Below are 22,381 nucleotides of genomic sequence, written 5' to 3' on the forward strand. Positions count from 1 at the left end.
TATGCATACACGACTATATCTGAACCCAGCTCCATATGTAGGATAAGGTATTTAATTTTCAACATATAGAACAGTTTCACTTTTCATATTACAGAATTTTAAAAAATAATAATTGTTTAGGTAGATATTAAAAAAAAAAAAAATGTTGTAAAGGGCAACTCTAAAAGTGATTACACTTGTTGGTTGGTGTTTGTACAGGAACTTGTAGAGAAAAACAAAAACTAAATGGTTCTTCTGCAGGTATATTGTTAGCATCCTAGAGAAGTCATATAAATATATATTCCCTACTAAACGTCTTATTGTTTTAAGAATATTTTTTTCAGAGTATATATCTAAGTAACTGGAAAAAACAAACTGATACAAACTGATACATAAGAAAATTCAACAACTCCAGTTTTGTTTTCTAGAAGTTAAAGACCATTGTAATGCAATTCTTTCTGATCTCTCTAATTTTAATCCCAACATATCAGTACAAAACTATATTTAACAGCTACCTGGTTTAGCAAGCTGCAGTAATTTACTCTGATAGGATAAATTATTTGAGTTATTTAGCAAAATGGAAAGCTACCACACATTCCGCTGCAGTCAGCAGACGCTGCTGAGAAAAGATCTGATGATGAAGAAAAGACGTGCCGCAAGGAAAGATGCACGCAAAGCAGACATAAGAAGTCTGTGACTTTGTCACGCAGCATTTCTGTTCCATATTTTTAATGCCCCTGCAACCACCCAAAAGCACAGACAAGCAGGTACAGTGAAGGAGAGCCAGAGTTTAACGGAATAGCAGCAGTTCAAGGAATAACAAGCAAGATTTGAGGGGTACAGAGTAACAAAATAACTACAGGCACTTTAAGTGAAGTAGCAAACAACACAAAGTGTCCAGCTTAACATAACTACTGCTTTCTCCTTTTGATTCAAGACCAAGTTTCATTTGAGTAGCAAAATACCATGTTAGGATGACTTTAAAATGCCCCAGCAGTGGCTGTGCTTGACTACATGAAGACTTTTCTTTATTTATTGATATACAAAATCTGTTGAGCAGGCCGATTTCTGCCTGGGACAGTTGTCTGCTACAACCCCTCATCCAGCATCCTTCTCTTTATTCCGAGGGACAGGAAGAGCCCCTCTACCCTCAGGTAGGACCTCAATTCCTTGGGGTTGGGGAGGACAGGAGCTGGCCCCTGCTAAAGGTTACACCTTCAAGCAGTCCTTTTTGGCTGCATGTCAAATCACCACTTGCTTTATCTGTTCATCCCGCTGATGTCACTGCCCGGCAAAAGGCACCACCACATGACCGCAGATGACACAATAAATAACAAATACAAAGAGCCAAATATAAATACACAAGGACATATTTTTAAGAAAGCGATGATTCATTCTGTACTTACAACTTTCAGCCTGATAGTCTGGCACAAACTGCTCGTCATTGTCAGGTACCTGAGCTGAAGAAAGGAAAACAAAAACAAAAAACAAACAGACAAAAAATAAAAAATAAAAAGAAAAAAAAAATGAAGAAAGAATTAAAAGAAGCCATTAAAGCATAAATAAAGATTCTCGTGCTTCATTTGAAGCATGGCCAAGATTAAAATCAGAATTTTTGTTTCTCTCATTGTTGGCCATGAAAATCAGGTATGGAAATCAGACAAGCAACTTGTTTCCATACTGGACAAGCTGCAGGGTGAAGCTGTGTGGTGCGCCCTGCAACAGGGTGCTGGGAATAGGAAGGCTGCCGCTGGCACCACACTTTGCACCTGCTAAAATCCTACCACACTCATTTGCAAAACGTCTGCACAGAAAGCACCAAATCCTTGTGTTTAACACCTATGCATCTTTAACCCCAAGCTACTGCATCTTTGGCAAACTTAAAAATGATTCCAGTTTTTCATGGCAGCTGGCCAACTCAGTAGGGTTCTTTTTGTTGTTATTTTAAATACTCAAAAAAAGCTATTTTACCAGACCACAGAATTACTGGTTCAAAAACAACATTTCAGACATTGAAAAAAAATATACTTATTTAAACAAGAATCGTCATTAACATCCATTCAACTTTTCTGAGATCATCTTAGCTTTTAAGAAACTTTCATTGCAAATCTGAGCCATAAAATACAATCGCTTCATGATCTGCTGATATATAATATTGCTTCTGCGGTACCATGGCTCCTTCTCATTGTGTACCTAAGACATTAGCCCTAGTGTCTTGTAATCTCATTAGAAGATTCGGAAGCTGAAGATTCATAAGCAAGACTCATAAGATGAAACACCACCTAATGTATATTGTAGGTGAGCACATTTGGAGACTGGCATCCTCAGAGCACAACCAGTCCTTGCTACATCTTACGGAGATCCAGCTTACCGTGTCTGAACTCCGTCATCCTTTGCTCAGTGTACACTAACTGCATGCATTACTACAAAGCTTCACAAAGTTCTCTGCTAGAACATATTTTAATTTACACACTTCTTGTCTAAAGAGAAGCAAATAATTCACATGATCTTAATTAAAAGTTAGCATCTGCCATGATCTGCTTATCCAATAAGATTCAAGAGATAAATACAGGTTATATAATACATTACTGAAACAGGAACTATCGAACCAATAAAATCTAACTTTAATGCCTTTCAGACCTCTTTCCAGTTTAAGACACGGATGATCTCCTTTATATTTATACAATTGCTACCAGCTTTAACAGAATTTATTTGTATTTTAAAAATACATATTTAATTACAATTATTTTCAGTGTGCTCTACAGTACTATTTGTCGACCAGATCTCTTACTCAGGAAATGGCTCTAATCACTTAACTGGGAGAATTTTTTCCCTGGGTAAAGAGCTCAGATTCAAGTTCATCATGCTGAAAAATTATTTGCTCTCAGTTTTAAAACAAATGTTTAAAGTCTTAGTGTCTTAATTGTAGCAAATATCGCTTAAGAACAAATGACCTTGGGAGCTCTGCAAACATCAGCCTTAAAGGAAGTGAAGGTAAGATAAATATACGAAGAGTAATTGATATTACTTGAAAAACAAATAAAACTGCATTACTATTGTTGTTTTGTTAGTGTTTTGTGGTCAACTTACAGTGATCTACTTTCCTAGCAGAAGTCTGCCTCAGAGGCCACATTCGCTCCTCAAAGTTTGAATATGCGTATGTAATTTACCAAACTGAATATTTCTAGTATTTTTGATGCATTAAATTTCTCTTTCCAACTGGGAAAACACGGGACTTTTACCAGAAATTAACTGAAGAATCATACTAGCCCAAATATTAATACAGTGCAATTTTTGACGTTTCATACAGTTCACTACATGTGCACGTTAGACTTTTTCCTGACAAAAATGCTAAATATTTGACTGTCATTGAAGAATCCAATTATGAAATCAAGTTCTACTTAAAAATCAAGGATTTTTCACATTTCCAGTTGTTTTCAAAAGATTTGTGCATACATTCACCGTTAAAAGCAATTCCATCAAGTAATTCCTTGTTTACAGAAGACACATCCCACACACTGTTCTTAAGCCAGTTATCATTTTCACATGCAACAAGGAAGCTAGAATGATTCTAATTTTGTTATATGCATACAAGAGCATATGTATATGTATGTATATGTATGTTAATTTGTGAAGCCAGGATATATGAAGAAGGCTAAATGAAACAAAAAGCTCATGCTGAAAGCAGGAGGCTTCATTTAGTGATCGCAGAACTGGGACAGCAGTCTTATATAACTTTCTAGAGCATATTCTGTGCATAGGACTGCTTCACGGTGATTTATTCTGTTTCTAGCAGTTTAACCTGACTTACTTCAAGCAAATCTGGTATTTAATATATAGTAAATGAGGTCTGGATTAAACAAGGAAAATATATATATATATATATTATTTTTTCATAGATTCCCTAAAAATTATGAGGATGTATTTAACAGAGATGTTTTTATCAGAAAGAGATGGTGACTGCTGTCAAAATGAATTTTAAATACAATATTGACATACAAGCTATCCAGCTCTGTCTAGATTATTACCAAAAGTTTTCTTTTTTCTCTTATTAATGCTATAATGTCTCAAGACCATTTGGGAATTGTACAAAAATGTTAATGATAATCTTGAGGACATTATCAGTTTAGATTTTACAGCTTCACTACCTACTCAGTTAAATTCAGTTTGTGAAAAGCAAATGTTTACAGCATAAAAATATTTAAGACTTGTTTGCAGTTTTCAGAGTTTTAAAAAGCCTTTAAAAAGCTGAACTGTGCCACAATTTGCAGAGGGAAAGAAGTTCAAAAACAGGGATAAAAAAAGTTTTAAATGAGGGCCTGTTACCTTGCTTTCCCTGCAAGTAAACAAAAATAAAAAGTCCCCATGAACAAGCATCCAGGACAAAAGGAGTTAATATTTAATTAAAACCAGCTCTATCCACTGTAACAATGACCTGGAGCCAAACAAGGCAGAAGATGTATGAGTCATTCTTTCTGCCAGTGAATGAGACAGCTGATCTCCGAAGCAATTCCTCAAGACAAGCAGTCAGAACTGGAGTTCTGCCTCCATTCACAAAAACACAGTCCAGCACGAACCATGTGGCCCCAACCGCAAGCTTTTCATGTCACACCCTTCCAGAAAGCTACAGCAAAGTAAACTTGAACTTTAGGCATAAACACACTGATTTCACTGCTTTGTCTCAAGACGTAGCACAGACCTGCTGAGGAACATATTTAATAAATGAAAAGTTAAGCGAGCTATAAAGGGCTTAAATTTAACTCTTCCTTCTCCCAATTACAAACAGCTTCATTAAGCAGAACTGCACTCCAGGGAAAGGTGTTCTTGTTTAAAATCATCAATTATTTTACTTTTATATTTTTTTAAAGAATATGAGGAGCTGCAAACCTTCTCACTTGGCTTAAAACTTTATTTGAGTATCACGACACTTCCTCTGGTGCTGCGTTCTCTGACCTCAAGCTACACTTTTGGAGCTAAGAGTCATTCATTTTAAAATATCAGAGATTTATTCAAAGTGCCAAAAGAAATTTAAATTGACAGGAAATTATACATGGCCAGTAGTGTTTTGGCTGGAGCTAAAATAAGACTTTCAGGCCTCAGAAGTAATGAGTCTACTGAGTTTTGAGTTTTCTTTGATTGTCAGTTCTGAGTATCTGAAAGATTATATACATTCTAAATATTCCTGAATGAATGGGGTGGGGGAGGTGGGTTGGTTTGCCTTTTGGGTTTTGCTAGCTTTTTGGGTTATATTTGCTTTCTTTTCTTTTTTTTTTTTTTTTTTTTTTTTCTTTCTTTCTGTTTTTGTTTTTTTTTTTTTCCTTTTTTTCAGAGGAACAACTGTTTCTAACAAAGGAGCATTCAGAAGGCAACACAGTGACAAATTTCAAGATGATAAAAAAAAAAAAAAAAAAAGGAATTATTTCCCATAAGCGCTGGTTTAGCTGTCAAAACAACCCCAAACCCTTTTTACATAAGTGAGATGCTCTGACTAATAAACTTAAATGCAGTTCAAAACTATCTCCAGATCTCAAAATTCTTCCTTATGTGAATAATCCCTAGGAATATGAAGATGGGGTTGCAGAATCTGTTCTTCATTTGGTGCTATACTAAAAATGAGGAAAAAAAAAAAAAAAAAAAAAAAAAAAAAAAAGCTTATAAGGAACACTCTCATTTAACACTGTGACATCTTCTCATCTGCAGACCCAACTATGCCTTTGAAAATTATTATTTTGAATAAAAGGAATTTACTTTTCCAGCAAACAAGAAAAACCTTAGCATGTTTATTACTATACAGACTTTCAGACTTGTAGATTTCTGGTGGTTTTATTTGTTTTGGATTTCTCATTAAAAGAAAACACACACACCCACCCCATTTTGCCTAATCTCACTTTTCCCCATTTTTTGTCCACAAGTACTTAAGAGTTATGAGTTTCTGAAAGCCAAATCTGTCGGACTACTAGAATCTATAAAAGAAGCCATTCTCTGAATAACAAAGCCCAAAACGAAAATCTTTTCACTGCTTTTTAAAGTATGCCCGGTCGGGTAGATCTCTGCTACGATGGCATTAAGGCATCCTTTCTTGAGTATTTTTTACTCTTAGAAAAACATGGATAGTTCCCAAACATGGATTCGTAGTATTTGCTGGCTGAATTTTACAACTTTCTGACAGAAAGCAAGTTAGGCACATTAAAGCGCTACACGGCTTCACTGATTTAAATGAAACCATTCAACTACGCAAATATTTGATAACTTTATTTTATTAAAAGTGACCCTTTGAGAACTATAAACTGTCCATTTTCATACCTCCTGATTGAAGGAGTAAACCAGAAGTCAACACTAGATTAGGCATCATCACTACACTGGAGCATCCTCCACAGGCAAACAGAGGGCAGAAGCTCATTTCCTCAAGTTCAGCTCAAATGTGGGAATTAATTATTTGGGAGAAATAATTCATTTTTAGATACCAAGAACCAGTGCTTAAATTCTGGTAGCCGGCAGTAGCCATCTACTCACTTTAGCTAAGCTGTTGTAGTGGCATGAACCCGTTACCTGTAGCCATTATTATTTCAAACCATTTACTGTTCATTTGAGCCTTTCATATTTTTTCAAGCCACACAACATAAAATTTTATTTTTATTCAGTTTATTACTACCCGAGGAATGGATTATCTACCACTTTAGGAAGCACATCTACTGCATTCATTTCTTATTTGTTTTTGCTTGGGATGCTTTTTACATATCTTTAACACAGTGTAGAAGGAACTTATATCTGAAAGAGTAATTTTTAATAAAAAAATTGTTTCTTGTTTAATCTACTATTCTCCCAAAACTAAATGCCTTCACCATGCAAAGGAGGCTTTCACTCACTAAGAATTTTATTTCTCTCTTCTTTCTGTTCCAGAATCAGAACTAACAGCTACCATGATAAGATAACATTAGATTAATATTTCAACAATTTTTTTCAAGTCACTGAACAATTGCTATCTGCCATACCCAATCTAATTCCAAATATACGAAATCAATAAAGTCATATTCTAATTTTATCATGACAAAATGTTGCCACTGAGTTATTTAAACATAAAACTAAAGATAATATCTGAATAATATCTGTCTTGGTTAGCAACAGGCAGTTTTAACTATTTCCTTTCAAGTTTGAAGGTTGAAGCGATTATTAAAGGCTTCCAACTTTGCATTTCTGGCACCAGAAATCACTATCTATTTTTGATCCTGCATGACAATCGACATGAAGAAACCTTATTTAGAGTAAGTTTTATATAGAAATAGCTTAGATTCTTACTTGTACTCTTAATACTACAAAGTAAAATGCAAAACTCTCTTCCATAAAGATGTATGCAGCTAGTGGAATGCGTCTCTAAGTTTTCTGCAAGTAGCATTCAGATTGTTAATTACAGAGTAATAAAATATTAAAGAGGTTACTAGATTGTTTACATTTTGCATTAATTCTTTAATACACGAGAGCCTTCACCACTTTCAGTAGGAAAACAATACATTTTTATAGTGTTTCCTACCAACTTTTCACAGATGACAGTAACTGTAAATACAGGTGACTTTAACTGATCTCCAGGCTAAATTATGTGTTACAGCACGGGTAGCTTCAGGAAAAATAAAAGCAAACAAATAAACAAACAAAAAACAACAACAACACAAAAAACAAAACCAGCAAGCATTCTTTGCATGTAATAAAATGCAACTCACTTTCCTCTCCTAACTAATAAGTAGATGTTTGACCTGGTTACTCCCCAGTGGGGATCTGAACTCGTGGGAGAAACCTGGTCAGCTGCCACCACTTTTCTTAAAAAGGGTCAAGATGTTTTAAAATTTCATGGTCATTTCCCTGGCTCCAGAGCATTATGAAAAGAAATATGTAAACATTACTGACTCTGCCAAATTGGCAGTCTTTTAGCCTATGAAGGTCCAGAAGAACATAAATGGACACATCAAGCAAGGGGTAAACAAGTCTAACTTCAAAATCGGTTTCCTGGCTAAGCTCACCCATGTAGACATTTAAGCAGAGCCACAATATTCTCAAACACCAGGATGTTATAAAAACTATCAAAACTAGTTGGTTGGCTTTTGTGTGTGTGCCTGTGTTTGTTTTCCAGTAAAACATTATGCTCAAGTTAATAAACCAATATTTGATTTTCTGATCTTGATTTTTTGGGATTTTACCTTACCCTTAAGGAAAGCTGTGAAAAAGTTTTATGCAAGAGATAAAAAACATGGCATGGCCTTAAACGTACAGATTTTTTGAAAATGAAAAGTTAGCAATAGTTTTAGTTTATGTTGTTAAAAAAACACAGTTATAACATTTTATACATTAATGCCGCTACACAAGAAGAAAACTTTTTTCTGGTGTTTTATTTTTTTTTTTAATTTTCTAGTATTTACCAGATGATGCTACCTGCATTTACAAAGGTTCATCCTCCTAGCTGACATAGATCTAGATACCTTTCTCTCTCAAATCCTATCTAAATTTATTAAGTAAGGCAGATCCAAAGGGAAAAAAAGAAGGCTTTGAAACAATTCATTCTAGTCTAAAGTAGGAAGTGCTTGTAGAATAAAAATTGCCATTACGGTAATTTATGTACCTATAGAAATGATTAAATCAATTTTAAATTTCATATTATTTTTCAAACTTACATTATTATCTGCATATGCATTATGAATCTGCCTGTATTTTTCTGACTTATGATCAAAGAAATCTAATCATTTTCAGAAACAAAAATGTCCATCCCAGTAAAAAAAATCAAGCTAAAAGTTCTCCTCTCCATCAAAAAAATAATATCTTTTGAATAGCATTTTAACATACTTCTGGCTATTTAAAATGAATGAGCTGCTATAAAATAAAGAGAGCCTTAGTAAAATTACCATAGAGATAGCTACAGTTGTAGCTGATCACTATACTAGAAAAAAAAAATAAAAACAAAAAACTGTCTTCCTGTAGGACATTCTGTTTGCAATGATTGGGAAAAAATCTTACTAATTCATAGAAATATGACCTCTGTTCCATGAACTTTAAAAGCATTTTTTACTTACATACCAAATAGCTATATGCTAAAAATAATGCTAGGAAAAAAAACATCAGCAAAATAAACAGTACCCCACACCTCATTTGCAGGTTAAAAACTTGACTAACTACATATAAAGCTGCTAAAAAAAACCCCACAGTCTGAAACCAAGCAGTCACCAGCAACATTTCTCTCTTTCTATGAAAAGCAGCAGCAAGCAGCTCACCCCAACGTCTCTCTCTTCCAAAGAATCTGAGCATCTACTCTATAAACAACTGCACATAGTACAGTGCATAATAAAAATTAAACATATGTGAATATCCATATCCATTTAGATCAGGATAAATTTGGAAAAATTATCTCAGTTTGCATCAAAATCTGATTTCAGAAGTTTACATTAAAATTTCACTCAATAATATTAAGAAGAGAAAATGCATAAAAATCTTTATGCTTAAAATAAATAGTATTGTAAATATAAAGGACAAAAAAAATCATGAAGCATTGCAGAAGAGAACAAATGCACTTTATAAGCAAAAATCTCCCTTGCATTTTGTTAAAGTTCTCTTATAGCAGCAGTTCATCTTTTTTCCTTGGTAAATTAATCTCTCAACAACTACTCTAAATTCACATTTCTAAATTATTGTTTTTAAGCTTTCTCTCTTCGGCAGAATGTGCTCTGAAAGGTTATTCAAAATACTTAAAAGCAGAAACAGGTGCAAAAAAGACCGATGTCAGTTTTATAATCACCCCATACACAATCTCATAACTACAAATCAGAAGAAAAATAGCATGCAGAATATTTAAAAGCAACAGGAAAAAAAAAAAATAAAGCAAGAAATAATACTTTTTAAGTATTCCATACACACCTAATGTTCTGTGTTGTGAACAAGGTGGAAAGAAGACACTTGCACTTAAATCTTGAAGCATCCCGTCCCGATGAACCCAGAGAAACTAATTTCTGCCATCAGAAAGTACTCCACCAGAACACCAAATAATTATATGTGCTGCTCTAAAGGAAACAGCAAGCCCAGTTCTGGCTGTATGTAGTCTCTCGAGGTACAATAATATAAACCTGATCAATTGCAATTAAAATCTGAACAGAGGCTTAGAACTTGAAGTCTTGGTGCATTAGTTCTTGCCAAAAGCAGATGTGATTGTGAGCTGGAAGCAATTTCTCCTGGTAATTTGTGATGACACTGGGTAGAGCAGCCCCAGAGTCCCCAAAGACAAACTCATCAGAGGCTCTAATGTATGCATGACACATGAGGTGGCTCTTTTAGAGCTCAATTAATTGGGCTGAACATTAAGACAGCAAGTTCAGGAGTTTTTTTTTTTTTTTTCCTTCTTCCCTTCAGAGTTGTTTTTCCTCTTTTTACAAGCAGTTTTTTCCCTTACCTTCTGCAAGCCACGTCTCCTGTAATTGGCTCAGATCTTGAAAGAGTTCTGCAAAAAGATGAAGACAGGGATAAAAGACTCATACCTTTAATCTCTTCCTAGGATTAAAATATACTCAAAAATATCTTTTTCCTGAAGATCAGCGTATATGAATTCTATTTTGGTAGTCAAACATATAGACAAAGATATTTTCAGGTTGCAGTTAATGATTTTTCTACACCTCTATAATACTTACTGTATTATTTTCTCAGTTCTTGAAATAATAACCAGAATATTAACCAAGTTCTACAGTGCAATCGGCTTATTCAGCAACACAGAGGTTAATGCTGCTATTCTTTCTAATACAGGTGAACTATTTCTACTTATATGACCCAGGCCTCCTCCTGCAATATCTGTCCGGATAAAGCTCTCTTGGAATTCAGCACAAGTTCTCCCTGTCCAGACTGAATATTTTTATTAGCAGGGTTGCGCCTATCATATAAAAATTCTGAAGCAAAGACCTGGGGAGCTGCAACAGCAAAGAGAAATGGAAAACCTTATTTCTGTACTTCACCTTATGTTTTACTTTGTGTGACAAGAGAACCAGCACTATTTCCTGCATACTGTACTTACTGTACTTATTTAAAGTGAAACCACTTTCTCCCAAGACTGCATTTTGCAGAAGAAAAACCTTTCTGCAGTTCACTGAAATGGGTTGCTTATAAGGGTGCAAACAAGAGCAGCATTCAGATCATTTGCAAAGCCCTGAAACGCAGTTACGAAAATTCTGTTTATGGGCAACGAAGTAGGATATTTGAACTGACAAATGGTTTATTTTTAATTTACTGTATTTTGAGAGTGACTTCCTCTTTTATGAATGCTGACAGATAACTATTTACATACACTTAAATGACAGAGACTATTCATTTTTCCTCTGTACTGATACCTCATGTTAGGAAATCTTTTAACTGAAAATCAGGAAGTTGTTTTCTTTTCAATTTGGATCAAAGAAACAACAACTTTTCCAAGGAAGTAAGTAGGGTTTTTGAAAGTATCTCAGTGTGTCCTCACCCTGCTGCAATTTATATGGAGGTATTATTAGCCTCTGAATGCTCTCCTATATGCCTATCCTACTCAAAGGGGTGTAAGAGAGTATTTCTATTGACCTTGTAACCTAGAGAAGTGATAACCAGACTACAGATCTTGAGCCCTAGTTATGTGAGCAGCTACTGATGGGAACAAGTTACAAAACTTTGGCTCTCAAAACATCTTCCATCCTAGTCTTCCTTAACTCAGCTTCCCTGGGTTTTTAACCCTATCAGTGTTATGCAGGCACCACAGCAGCAGCTCTGCCACAAGGCAAGAGTGAAAACAATCCACCTCCACACCGGCATTTCTGCTCCTACTCTCACCAGTGGGCATACATCAGTGGAAAGGACTGGGGGAATGTGGAAAGGTCTGAGTCTCATGAGGACTGAAGGAGATAAAACCAGGTGCACTCTGTCCACGACTTGTCTGAGATGCTGCAAAGGCTTGGCCTCAGTACATGACAGTCATGTGCCGCATGCGCAGCAATACCTAAAATGCAACAGGGTAAGTCAAGGAAAGAATATCAACTTTATCAGTTTATTGCCTTTGCCAGTTTGTTTTGCAACAGTAAATGCAATTTTCTTGTCTTGTTTATTCAGATTGATCTAGATAAATATATTTCCAAAATAAATAAATAAAGAGCTCTCAAAGAGCTTCTCTGCATTAGTAAGTAAGGGGGGATGGGGTGGGAAGAAGAACAAGCCCTCACCTTCTGAATCATGAGCCAGGTCTCTGTTAATGAATTTTCTTTTCCTGACATTTGTCGGTCTTTCATTACAGTTTCTCCCACGCGGATTCTATAAACAGGAAAGATCAGTTACTTTAGAAATCTGAGGGTTGTTTTTTTGTTGTTTTTTTTTTCATTTAATCAAGAATACTCAAAGCCAGCATGAATTCTTTACATTTTCAAACAAGGAAATGATCATCTTACAGCCTCAAGCTTCTACCAGAAGATAGTGCTGAGCATCTAACATCCTCCTAAAGATTCCTGTGTCTAAATGCAACATATTTCTAGCTATCCATGTAGATTTCTATTTGTGCAGACAAATATGAAAGCAATACAATACTAACCATGTACTTTTAGCATCTAACGTACACAAACCTAGACAATAGCATATAGATCCTCTCTGCATAATATACGCAGGAGAATCCAAATACTCTGCTCTGTCTTTCCCTCCCCTGTCACTTATAAAACTGTCTGCAAAGTCCTGAAAGCAAGGAAAAAACAAATGTTAAGGTTTGACTCAATTTCATTCTTCTGAGTGCTGGATGCAAACACAGCCAGAAACTTTGGATGCAGTTGCTGCTCTTGCCTTTCTGATCCAATGATTATGTTCAGGATTTTCTAATCATCCACAAACTGTCTGTTAAAGAACACTATGCTTTACTGGAATAATGGGAAGATAAGCTTGTCTCGCAGGCACAGCTCTCAGATGAAGAGTCACCCCTACAACAGCAACAAAGCAGATACTCTGCCTGCACAACTCCCCCACAGAAACAAGTCGGAGTCAAGTTTATAAACACCAACTTTAAGCTGATCACTCACACTGGTGACCATGTAAGGCACTTGCTGGTCATAAAATCCATCCATCCTGTGGCTCTTCCACGAGTCTGAACTCAGTGTTTTATTTACTGGGCATTGGATCTGGAGATTTCCTCGGGATCTGGACTCCAATCAGCCTGGAGGGGAATACAAGATGGCTTTTAGATTAAAAAAACCAAACAAACAAACAACAGCAACAAAAAAAAACCATGAATGAACTGCTTGCATTTGCATAGCTAATTAACCTCAAAGAGTCCCATTCATAAAAACAACACTCCCTTCTCTGCCTTCACCTGGGCTACACGCTTCCGCCAGGAAAAACCGGAGCAAAAGCACTTCGGGGTAGCAGCCCAAAGCCGGGAGAGAGGCAGGGGTTTATGTATCCTCCCGCCGGATCCCCCGGGCCATCCGCGCAAGTGGCAGCCCCGGCTGGGGCCGTGTGCTCGGCTGTAATGGCGATCGGCACCTCACGGCAGCGGCGGCAGCGCCCGCCGGCCACGGCCACGCACACCCACACGCGCACACACACACACACACACATAGACACACACACACACACACACACACGCACCCCGCCGCCTTCTCCTCGGGGATCGCTCTGGCCACCCTCCGCCACCACGCAATCTTCCGGGGCGCCGGACAAAGTTGCGGGGAAGACCCACCTGAAGGCCACGCGCGGCGATCGGCTGCAAAAAATTTCCCTCCAAATTTAATAAAAACATTAATTATTCCCCGGCACTTCCCCCTCGGAAGCAGCGAGCGCCACTGACAGAGCTCAATCCCGTGGTTTTTCCTCTCCTCCTCCTCCAGGGGCCCCCGAGCCGCGCCGGCGGATCCCCGCCGCCCATTGGCTCCCCGCGCCCCCCGCCGGATCGCCGGATCGCCGCCCGCCCGCCCGGCTCCGGACCCGGCCCCGGCCCGCGCCCCCTGGCCCGGCCCGGTCCGGCCCCGCTGCCGGCGCGGAGGAGGAACAGCAGCCCGCGGCTTCTCCGCCGGGGGGGATCAGCAGTCACATGCGGCGCGGTGCCACCACATCGACCCCGCGATCCTACTGCGGCTCTTACACCCCCGGGTGCCCCTCCGTCCCCATCCCCTCTGACTCCCAATAAATAAATGAAAATAAGAAACGACGTTTAGCTTCTCTGGCTTCAGAAAAGCAAAGAAACAAGATCCCCACATGCACACCCCATCCTTTCTCTGGCGGCACAGCAGTCCCACCAAACTTTGCAGGAACCAGAGCTGAGGGCACCCGGAGGCTTTGGCCACAGCTGAGGCTTCATGCTGCTCCACCACGATCTGGTGGTATCCCAGTTTGTTTCGTTTTGTGATGTTATTATTGTTGTTGTTTCAGCCGAATCATAGAAAGCAGTTGTTGCTTCTACTTAGATGACAATTTGTTAGCTTTTGGGTCAGCAGCCAGACACCAAACCCAGGGGTTGATTTTTGGTGGCAAGGTGTGCAAGCTCAGGATTTCCAAGCCAACTTGCATTCTTCCTCTGCAGAGTGTGGATGATAGGCCGGCCCCAAAACTCTGAACTGCCAGCACGCAGCAGAACAGCATTTTGGTTTCACTCAGCATCCATCCTCGTCCACGCTTTGGGCACAGAACAGCAGGTAGCTCAGCAGACAGGTGGCATACTTGGGTACTCATGACATGCTGTGAGATACAAAGTTTCAGATTCTTATGATGTGTTGCAGCTCCACAACCGACAGGCAAATCCGTAAAGGACAGAATACTGCTTTGCACTCAGCCCTTTATGAGGGCTCTCATCATGGCTAAGGGTGTAACACCAACTAAAGAAACGACTTTTGGGTAAATTACCTGCAGGGTATTAACAACATTCAGGTTGCTTCTAGACTAGTTTATATTGATAATTCCAGTTATTTTGATATTCTGGAATATATTTCTTTCTCTCACAATCTTTTCCCCTCTCCCTCCATTCTGGTTTTGCTGTTCACACTCACATTCTACTTGTCTTGGTCATAAGGCAGCCTCATTTTCCCACCACACCATCCTTCTCATGCTGCCATGTCAGGGTAAATGCCCTCCACCAGCTGCTAGCTTCTTTGTGCTTGCTGTTTCAACTTCCCAGGACACGTAGAATTACAGGAATGTACTCAGTTTGATTTTAAATACTGTCTATCCCAGTGATAATTGTAATGTGTTCTTGCCTAAATCTCAGAGCTGCTCCTTCTGTACACCACTTCTGTAATGTAATAGGGAAATAAAACCCTAGAGGTATGAGTGCAGTTTCCTGGATAATTATTCCATCTTTTATTATTATTATTATTATTATTATTATTATTATTATTATTATTATTATTATTATTATTATTATTAATATTTATACCCAGATATAAGCAGCTGGGGGGAACATGATGGGCTTGGAAGAGTCTGGCCGCAGGAGTGCATGTCTTAGCCCACAGACTCACCAGGTCAGCTTCCTTCTGCAGAGCTGATAGAGCCTTCCAGCTGCCCATCCCATCCTGCTGGGTGTGTGTCTGAACCACTCATCAACTGGTCCTCAGAACGTGGGACTCTAATCTAAATCAAAACCATGATGAATGTTGTTTTGTTGTTGTTGTTGCTTTTGTTGTTGTTTTGTTTGTTTGTTTGTTTGTTTTTCTTTAAACAGCACACTAAAGTTTGTTGGTGTTTATGGTTCCCAAGTTGATGTTCCTGAGGGACTGTGGCCATGCCAGGTGTTCATCACCTCCTGTGGACTTCTCACGGCTTGATCCCATACTACTTCCCTATGCTTCAGCCTGCACCTTGCTGATGATTATGGAGCTGAAGGAGGCCTGCACCTCACTGTTGCTCTAGCACCCTGCAATGGCTGTGCTCAATGTGCCAGGGTGGGCTGTGACTCTAGGAGAAGCCCAAGAGTTCTGGCTGGAGACACACTGCCTGCCTGCTGCTTCTCCTCATATTGCATGTCTCTCCTCTTCCTCCTTTTCATCTCTGGCCCTCACAAATGCTAGGAAGGGAAGGAGGAATAAAGCTATTTTGAAATATCCTCCACTCTGTTCATCCACTGTGCTGAGAGGTACTCAGGAAATTGTCATTAACTATTAAGAAGTCAATGCTTATAGAAAAATAAAACAAAATGAAACCTTAACATACATGCCACCAACTCATTCCAGTTTCTATATGCAGAAATGTAGCCTTGTACTATTATCAGCCATAACTGTCTTATATGTAAACTAACGCAGCCACACTAATTATTTTGCAATTTTGAATTCTTGTCAAAAATTCTCACAACTTTGCTTCATGTTTGTAATAAAGTTTTAATGTTTTAACTACTATTTCTAGGTAATAAAATAATAATAATAATAAATTTAAAAAATGAAAAGACTGGACAGATTAGATCAAGTTGAATATATTCTAGAACAAAAACCATGGTCACAACTGAAATATATTAACCAAGTAAATTTAAAAACAATACAAAGTTAAAAAAATAATAATCTTAATGTGCTAAAATTGTTATATGAACCATTCCTTCTAGGCACTGTATCAGTAAATGTGATGTACTTCTGAACCTGGTGTACAAAAAAGGAATGCCATGAATTAAGCAACTATTAAACAACAATATTTAAAGCATAGTCTATAGCAGACTCAATAAAATAACAACTAAATATGTGACTGACTGCAGCAAAACCATGAAATCCTAATGGATTTTCTCTATAACAAATTAACCTTTGACCACATTTTAACCTACTGATGCTGAATCTCCCAGCATGTTAACAGCAGTTATTTTATCATAGTGCTATTGGCATGCAAATAACACATAATAACAAAATTAAAAAGAAAAAACAAAGATAACTGAACATGGCAGCCTGGCTTTTCATAAAGCCTTTGGTTCAGATGCAGCACCCAGGACTGAACCTTAAATTAGAAAAAAAAGAAAGTACCGGTAGGAAGGAAACACACAATAATTATATCCATATGGTAAACCATCAGATGTGGGACTAACAGTGCATGCAAACAAGTGTCTTCAAAGAAAGAAGGAAAGAAAACAAAGAAGTAATACCGGTTAAATGATATTTAACATGTGGATTAATAACACATTTCATACATCACTGTAGTTTAGAATCAGCAATGCTCTAACCTAGAAGCCTCCTTAGGTAACTGCATTTAAATGACCTTTTCCCTGATAATGCAATGCAAGATAATTTTCAGGTAAATATTTATTTACTAGACACTTACGCTAGTCAGGAAAACAAAAAATTAAGATACACTCCACATGCAGTTCAAGAAACAAAAAGCCCAAACAACTTTCTTATTACAGGTGAAAAGTGAACTCAGCTTAACAACTTTTCAGCCTCCTTAGAAAAGAGAAAGACTGGCAATTCTTGTAGACAGGACACTGTCCCAGAGCAACAAGTAGCTCAGTAAGCTGTCTGGTTTCAGCTCATCTGGCAGTCTGCTGGGTAATCCCCACACAGGCTGCCCATGTCACTGCAGTTTTTTGTTCCTGTGAAGAGGGACAATGATTCTTTCTTCATTTGAGATTTATCACTGAAAATAATACGAAGCCTATTAATAGAAAGTGTATGCTGGCTACAACAAGTACCTTGAATTGTCATTATCTAGCTCTGAATTGGTAGAGGAAAAAAGTCATGTTACACATGCATAGTAACTTCAATAACACTACACAACAGAAGTGGGTCAACCAGACCTCTGAACTGACGCTCAGGAAAGAATACTCAGCTCTGCACCCTGTCACAACCAAAGCAGTAAGCAGTCCTCTGCCACAAAATACCAGAGAAAAAGTGAAATGACAGTTTGATCGGCCTGTATGAACCATCACTATCTACTCCAATTGAGTCAATCAAAATAAAAAAGTTATTGGCCTCAAACTAAGCATAGAGTCACTGGTAGAACAAATCCAGTAAAAACACACACATGTAAATTGGAAGGAATTTCTTGCAAGCTCACTGAAGTTCCTAGCTTGCTGCCTTTGCCTCATACTCACAAAATGGCCAGCCACAATGAAGTAGCCTAGAAGTCCTTTGGATATCAGGCGAATCAAAGAATTTGTGCACAAACCTTAATCTCACAGATGGCTTTAATCTGCACATCCTCCCTTATTAATACTGAGAGAGAATCATGCAAACACTTCAGAATCCTTTGCATATTTTATGTGAGATTTTTACCCCATTATAGTTCATGAGGGAAATAGAAAACCTCAAATCTCCTTATGCAGTTATAGTCTAAGACAAACACAGAAGAAAGATAAGGAAGAGAAAAGTTTGTCAGCTGTGTTTGCTAAATTTGCTAGAAAATCTGCTATTTAAAAGTTGTTCAATGTACATTAAATGACTTTGGTTGTGATTCCATCCTTCCTGACAGCCTGAAATCCTGAAGACACAAGGACAGTATAAAAAGCACTTTCAGAATTATAGACTCACTCAAGATCACTATTGGACATGCTCAGAGCTTGAGCACAGACTCGAGCAAGAGACTTGCAGAAAAGAAAGTAATGTCACTTATTAGATGAATGGCTATAAAGAACAACAATAACAACAATCAAACAACAATCATTAGACGCAAAGGAGGGCTTGTGTGCCTTATGTTTGGAAGAAGAATATACTGTGGAGGGGAAAGATTCTATAGGGGCAACTAATGAACTACATTCACTGATTAACTGACAATCCAATAATTATCATATCATATCATCATAGTATCATAGTATTGTGCGAGTTGGAAGGGACCTTAGAGATCATCGAGTCCAACTCCCGGAATTCGAGCCTTCTGTGTAGCAGAGTGGCACTTCTACCACTTGCACCACAGGGTGGATTCGAACCCGGGCCTCCAGCGTTGCAAGCGGTATTTCTACCACTGTGCGCCACTGGGGCACACAGTTACGGGACAGATTACATGCTAACACCTGTAGACATGTATTTCTTACATTTTTAAACTCTATATCAGATCTAGATGGATATTTTCATCCATTTACTACTTACAAGTACAGACATCTACTTAAGATTCTACAAGGCTGGTGGCCCCAACAAATGCAGATAGAAATTTTCACAGACTTGTTATGCACTCTCTTTTTTTGTAGCTGCATCTCTCTATAAATGTTCATTCATAAATTTTGTCAGTTACAGCAATGTTCAAAATTACTACTACCAACAGGCAATGACTGTGTTGATACTACATGATGTTACTGATATGGTTGCACCTCCACTATTAATGAACCAACTGTGTGACTCTCTCCTTTGCATGTTCTAGTCTCTCCATCTGGATTACTACACCTATGAAATCAAAAACACCTGCAACCATTAAGATGTAACCTTCTGCCTTTGCATGCCTTAAACCCAGTCGTGTGACTACAGCATCTGAGTTTTCAAAGTAAAACAATGCTAGTAACAGAGTACAAAATCTAAGCCCAGTTCCAAGCACGTAAAAATAGCATGACACTGAAAAGCAGATAAAGATTAATAAGAAAAAGAAAAATGTAAAATTTGGAAAATATGGTATGCTTATTCTTTCATAAACAGAAAACATCTCAACAGCAGAAACAAAACATACAGACTAGGTAAATCACACTGGCTGAAGTGCATATTTATAGTAAATACTGCTTCAGAAACAAACTGACCCAAGATAGGGTTAAACTGGGAAACTGTTTTGCTGGCAAGAAGATGGGAGGTATGTATTACCATTTGTGTTGAGGTGGTGAATTAATTTTTGTATGTCTGTTTGCAGTAGGGCATATGTATTTGTTATAGAGGGCTAAATGTGAGAGAAAAGTACAGTGCTAACTTCTATGAGGATAATCACATCATACACATTCATTTCTCAGTTTTGTTGTATAGAATGCATGCTGTAATTAACAGTTACTAAGAATGCCATCCTTGCAGCAGGGCTTCATTGTGCCAGTGAAGATGCTAAATAATGATGACTTTCTCATGTCTTTCATCAAGCAAATGAAACTGTGCATCCCTTGTTCCCCCCAGACTGGTACTCTTAAGAGACAGAAGTAATAAAATAGGTAGCAGCAACATATGGTTTCTACCATCGCCAAAAAAAACCCACACATTTTTATCACAGGTTGAAGGAAGCATTTGAAAGAAAACAAATAGGTTCTTGAGCTTTCCATGGGAACTTTTCCCGTACGGAGCAGAAAGTAGAAAATGCACAGCACTGTAAGCTTTCATTATTGCTTGAATGGCTATTACAGCTATTAGACAGCTATCTAGCAGAGAATATCACAGCGAGGGTAAACCACATTGTCAAGAGCCAAAGATGATGTGTTCCTAAGAAAGATAGTTGAGAAGAGCATGAGGGCCAGGGGCAACAAGAAAAGGATGGCAACACAGGCAAGAAGCAAGTCTTTGATAGTGTTACAGGTTGTGTGCAGACAGAGATGCTAAAGAAAAAATGAAGTTCAGATGTAGAAAAACTGCTGGCAAGTAGTGACTAGGAAAAAAATCATGTTTTCTTGTAAGGAAGCTTTATACTGAGGCATAAACAATGGTTTAGCCATACGATCAGTAAATTCTTCATTGAGAAAGAATTCCAGGTGCAAAGAAATCCCCTAAAAATGGATCCAGACATAGAGCCCTACAGACAGATGTAGGATGTAGAGCCCTCCACAATGTGTTGTGCAGAACTTCATAGAATTAATAAATGTCACAGAGGATATACCAACACAGTAACTCTTAAACCCTCAGAATTATAAAACATAGCAGGCACCGAACATTTAGAAGCAGGAAGTGATCTTTTTATTTGGTGAATTTAATGTGCTTAAAACCTTTCATTTGCACCTCCCAAAATCTGTTAGCAAGACAGGGAAGCATAATTACCCCTGTTTTTTGAAAGAGGAAAATGTGGCTACTGCGAGTACACCAAGGATCAATAAGAAGGACAGATGTTGCATGCTGGGAGGATTTCAGTCATATTCAAGGACTTCATTGCTTCTCTGACCTAGCTATATTGGGTCAGCAAACTCAGTTCTGATTTCAGAGGCTTCTTCCACACAGAGTGCACAAGGTTACCATTATTTGGAACTTTGCAATTCATTAGGTTTCAGTGTTTGAAAAAGAGGGGAGAAGGGAAGGACATCTATCTTTGAATGTTAGAAATTTCATTTTTCTTCAACTATCCTATTTTAATAAGGCTTTTTTTTTTTTTTTTTTTTTTTTTTTTTTTTTTTTTTTCTTTCCTCCTATAAATTACTGGTTCATATTGGATTTCATTTTATCATGTTTTAGTCTGATTCAAATAGTAAATTATATTTAAAATCCTCCTTCATTCAAACAAATACAAAATAGTACCTGGAAAGCAGGAGATGAAATTGAATCTCCATTTTATATGATAAGGGCCAAATAGAGCAAGTATGGTCTAGCCCTACTTGCTACTTCTGGTGTTACAGCTATGGATTACTTCAGTGTAGGGAAGTAAACAGGAGGAAATGATTGCAGAGTAAGAAAGAGAATCTGATCAGAAAAAGAGTATTTTTCTCTCTGAAATGCATTGTTATGGACTCACACAAAAGTGGTTTAGTTTTTTTAGGTCTGCACAACCTTGGAAGAATTCAGCTGTGGCATTCCATTATTTTACGAAAGAAAAAAATGGTTCTAGCTAAAAAGGTGCGTCTTCTGAGAACAGGCTGCAGCCTAATGAGCAAACAGTCTGTATGGTCCATAAAAAGTGAGAAAGATTCCTGTAGCATAGTGACATTTCATGGTCTTATGTCTCTTTCTAACACAATGCAGACTGGAGAAATTAATCTACTGTAAACATTAAAAGCCTTTTTTACATAAGGAATTCCTCACAGGAATGCTCCAGCTATTTCCTTGTGTTTATTATTCTGACAATATATTTTTTGTCATTATAAAAGTGTAACTGAGTGGTAGATAAGAGATTTTAAAGCCAAAATCTGTATAATCTTCTATTTTGTTCCTGAGGAAAAGGAAGAAGTAGAGATATCACTGATATCATTTACTGCAGATTTTTTATTTTGACTTTATTTTTAGCATGACGTGGTGTTAAATTTTTGGCACCTGCTCTACATATGTATTTGGAAACATCAAATACTGTGAATCACAAGTAAATGAAGTTGTGTTTTTTTTTTTTTAATTATTATTATTATTTGTTTTGTTGTTTTTTGTTTTGGTTTGTTTTGGTTTGTTTTTTTGTGAGGACTTTTCAGAGCGTCTGCAGAAGAAAATGTATTATTGTGAAAAAGAGGCAGCTGCTCTTAAAATGTCACGGACAGACACAGAAAAGGTTGCACAAAGTTTCCACTACTTTTGAAAAAAGTGTTAAAATAAAATAATAATAATAATAATAATCGGTTTAACAAATGCCAGCCAGCCTGAATGGAAATTTTCATTTTGGCAGAATTTCAGAAATAGAATGG

General features: G+C 37.5%; 1 protein-coding gene across 4 annotated transcripts in view; it reads right to left on the reverse strand.

The window, feature by feature from the left end:
• Positions 1-13,885, reverse strand: part of ETV1 (ETS variant transcription factor 1) — a 65,834-nt gene extending 51,949 nt beyond the window's left edge. Inside the window, exons 1-5 of one of the 4 annotated variants that reach the window (XM_072329187.1) lie at positions 13,585-13,885; positions 13,017-13,150; positions 12,180-12,267; positions 10,403-10,450; positions 1,386-1,439 (exon numbers count right to left, since the gene is read on the reverse strand). In XM_072329187.1, coding sequence (XP_072185288.1) covers positions 1,386-1,439; positions 10,403-10,450; positions 12,180-12,267; positions 13,017-13,061 — 235 coding nt within the window. In that variant the 5' untranslated portion in view covers positions 13,062-13,150; positions 13,585-13,885. Of the gene's footprint in view, positions 1-1,385; positions 1,440-9,873; positions 10,173-10,402; positions 10,451-12,179; positions 12,268-13,016; positions 13,151-13,306; positions 13,540-13,584 lie in introns of those variants that run through there. The other 3 variants (XM_072329185.1, XM_072329186.1, XM_072329188.1) reach the window with 3 other exon arrangements.
• Between the last annotated feature and the right edge of the window lie 8,496 nt (positions 13,886-22,381).

The sequence above is a fragment of the Excalfactoria chinensis genome, chromosome 2, assembly GCF_039878825.1.
Source record: "Excalfactoria chinensis isolate bCotChi1 chromosome 2, bCotChi1.hap2, whole genome shotgun sequence".
In the NCBI taxonomy this organism is placed as follows: Eukaryota; Metazoa; Chordata; class Aves; order Galliformes; family Phasianidae; genus Excalfactoria; species Excalfactoria chinensis.